General features: G+C 36.2%; 1 protein-coding gene across 1 annotated transcript; it reads left to right on the top strand.

Moving 5' to 3' along the window:
* On the top strand, positions 1-2,018 carry LOC109523106 (uncharacterized). The gene is made up of 4 exons (XM_019882015.1): positions 1-161; positions 276-402; positions 682-847; positions 935-2,018. Exons 1-4 carry the CDS (start codon positions 18-20, stop codon positions 1,104-1,106), a joined length of 609 nt encoding a protein of 202 aa, XP_019737574.1. The 5' UTR covers positions 1-17; the 3' UTR covers positions 1,107-2,018.
* Positions 2,019-2,890: the final 872 nt, after the last annotated feature.

Genomic DNA, 2,890 nt, shown 5'->3' with positions numbered 1-2,890 from the left:
CTTGGCATTCACTTTTGATGGATTCACAAAGGATGGTACAGTTCCTTTTTGCACTCTTGGTGCTTGTTCTTGGTTTCCTTTGTCAAGCACTGAGCAATGAAGGTATTTGTCAAACAAAAAAAACATGCCCTGAATACTTTTTGATTGATACGCCAAACAAGGTAAGTTGCTGATTTTAATCAAAGCACTCGCACGCGATACGTCGTTAAGAAAACATAATTCTAGGTGGCGCGGTTGTAAAATGTTTTCTGAATTTAGGGGGGTTTTGTCAACAGGATTTTGAAACCCGTCTGTATGTTGAGACACTTTGGATTACCACTCCAATAAAAAGCAAACAAGTCTTTGAGGTGATGGCTGCACATAACAGATTGAAACATTTCTGTGACAGACAGACGGCCCAAGGTAGGGCTCTGAGAGACTGAATTTCTCTTCCATGTCATCTTCTTGTTACTTCTCTCAAGAGGTTTCGATCTCATAAGAATCATGATGCACCGTAAACAAATCCTCACCTTTGATCAGGCCTGAATTTTAACATCTTGATGATTGCCTCTCAAAATAATTGCGTGCAATAGTATATTTTAAATGGTAGACAGTGTCAGTCAAAGCTGTGTTTTGTCTTGGTAAAAAGTTTTATTTTCCCGTTTCATGTCCACCTAATCATACAGCATTGCATTCCTTCAGGTTATCCGATGCCTGATGGCTGGCCTGTCCTCATCACGGTTGTTAAAGTTGCAGATACAATGAATGCAAACATGTCCTGGTTTGTTCCAAATAAAACAGAAATGGCTAAAACCAGTGACACAGATGTGTGGTTACAAACCAGACCTCGGGGTTATGTTTATGTCAGGTAAGAGGCAAAGTCGTGCTTCCTTTATAGACAGTCAAATGAATGGTAACTCGATCTAATATGTTTTCTTTTGTACATCCTGTTAAGAGCATTTGGAGGAATGGCAACCTTTGAAGCAAGCAAAGAAAATGTGGAGAAGCTGCAAGACCACTTGACTAAAGCTGGGAAGTCCTTTGTTGCTAACCACTTCTCTGGGGCCACTTACAATTCTTCTTGGGCTCTGAACAAGTACAATGAAATCTGGATTACTGCGCCATAAACATCCTGCTCCTCAAATGTGCATTCTTAACCTGCTGTTGTTCTTCTGAGAATATTCGAAATCAAGCTCATGTTAGCCTACCAGATCAGAATTTGTTTTGTCTAATTCTCTGTTTAATATCAGACATGCTAAGAACAATTTTATAATCATCCTTACATTCCTTATGAAACAGTTTGTTGTGTCTATGGTTTGGACAGATTTTTTTTTTCTTCGCACTTATCAACAGATCAAAATATGTACATGCCTGAAAGCAACAAGCAATTCCAGTCCTTCAGGGCCGAAATCCTGTCTGGTTTGTGTGTCTCCCTGCCCCGACATAACTCATTGAAATGATCAGCTCATCAGCAAACTCTACAGGAGCTGGATAACGATCCTGATGAGCAGGGAGACATAAAATAAAACAACCAGCAAGGATGCCGGATGTCGAGGACCGGAATTGCGCACTCCTGAAGGGATATGAATGTTCTTATAGAAATGTGTGGTTGATCTTGTTCTTCTTGCTTACCCTTTTTTGTTCTAAAGCAGAGCAACACATCACCCATTAGCAAAATTAGAACACTGTTTACTTTATTTTCTTTGTTAGTTTATTTTATGTTAATTCCACTCCGGGTGTTTCACACTAGGTGGTAGTAAAGGCTCAGCTATGATGCGGCTTTACCATTTAAAAAAAAAATTGAATTATTATTCCTTCTGCTGGAAAGAATACAATTGGAAGAGACTGACTTGGCTATTTGTTTCCCAGTATTTCAGCCTAAGCCCTCTGATCAGTGATCAGATTGCTTGTTGTAGCACGTATGGTGTGGAAGTACTGCAGCAAACCACTTTCATATCTTTTGGGTTTATCCCTCTGTGGCTTCATTTTGGAAATGTGTCCATGGCCTCTTGGCGGCAAGTTTAAAATGTGCTTTAACTAAAAATGTTGTACCTCAATGATTTAGAACAACTTAAATGCAGAAATTGAGACTACTGTTAATAGCGTCAAATAAAAAAACAAATTCAAGAGAGTATTACAAAAAACTACACAAATCAGAATTAAACTGATAAACTTGATACATTTATAAAATATAGCAATACATCAGAATTACATTGATGAACTTATTAAATGTATTACCGGTAATTAAATGCAGTGTCCATTATGAATATGAGAAAATCGACATATAAATGTGCTAGAATGAGTATATATATACAAACCGAACGTTGTAAAAATAGATAAGTTCAACACACATAAGCGTGAAAGCATTTGTTGATATGTCGACTTTTTCCTTTTCTTTTCTGTATTGAAAAATGATCAATATATATATATATATATTATTATAACAAGGGGTAGGACTAAATACGTTTTTTTACTTCTTCCTTCTCCTTTGAACATATAATTGTGATGATGACTGTTTTCTTTCCTTTCTTACAATTTTACTTCACTTTTTGTCAATTTATGACTGTATTGTACATTTTATACGTTCAATAAATAATCAACAAAAAAATACAATAAGGTTCTGACCAGAAAAAAAGCTGAAAAGACACTTACCTACAATAAGTATATTCATTATATACTACTTACTCTAAGTGTACAGGTATACATTATGGAGAGAATCACATTTAGACTCAGATGTAAAATGTGTATCTTTGTTTTAAAAAGTCATCAAAATGGCTTGCCTACATTTTAAGCAGCAATCCTGATTCTTTGTAACGTAACTACGCTACTACGGGGATCGTATTTTTAAACAGAAAAAATGTTTACCGGTATATGGACATATAAGCATACTGTATGTTTGGACTAAATGTTA

This window comes from Hippocampus comes, unplaced genomic scaffold (assembly GCF_001891065.2).
Source record: "Hippocampus comes isolate QL1 unplaced genomic scaffold, H_comes_QL1_v1.1 scaffold36, whole genome shotgun sequence".
NCBI classification, from domain to species: Eukaryota; Metazoa; Chordata; class Actinopteri; order Syngnathiformes; family Syngnathidae; genus Hippocampus; species Hippocampus comes.
Note: the sequence above shows the minus strand (reverse complement) of the source record. Positions and strands in the feature narration are given on the sequence as shown.

Excerpts from the sequence above, each read along its gene's own strand:
- LOC109523106 (XM_019882015.1), top strand. The coding sequence starts at position 18 with ATGGATTCACAAAGGATGGTACAGTTCCTTTTTGCACTCTTGGTGCTT. Across the intron at positions 162-275 it reads TGATTGATACGCCAAACAAG|GATTTTGAAACCCGTCTGTA; the intron begins GTAAGTTGCTGA and ends TTTTGTCAACAG. Across the intron at positions 848-934 it reads CGGGGTTATGTTTATGTCAG|AGCATTTGGAGGAATGGCAA; the intron begins GTAAGAGGCAAA and ends CATCCTGTTAAG.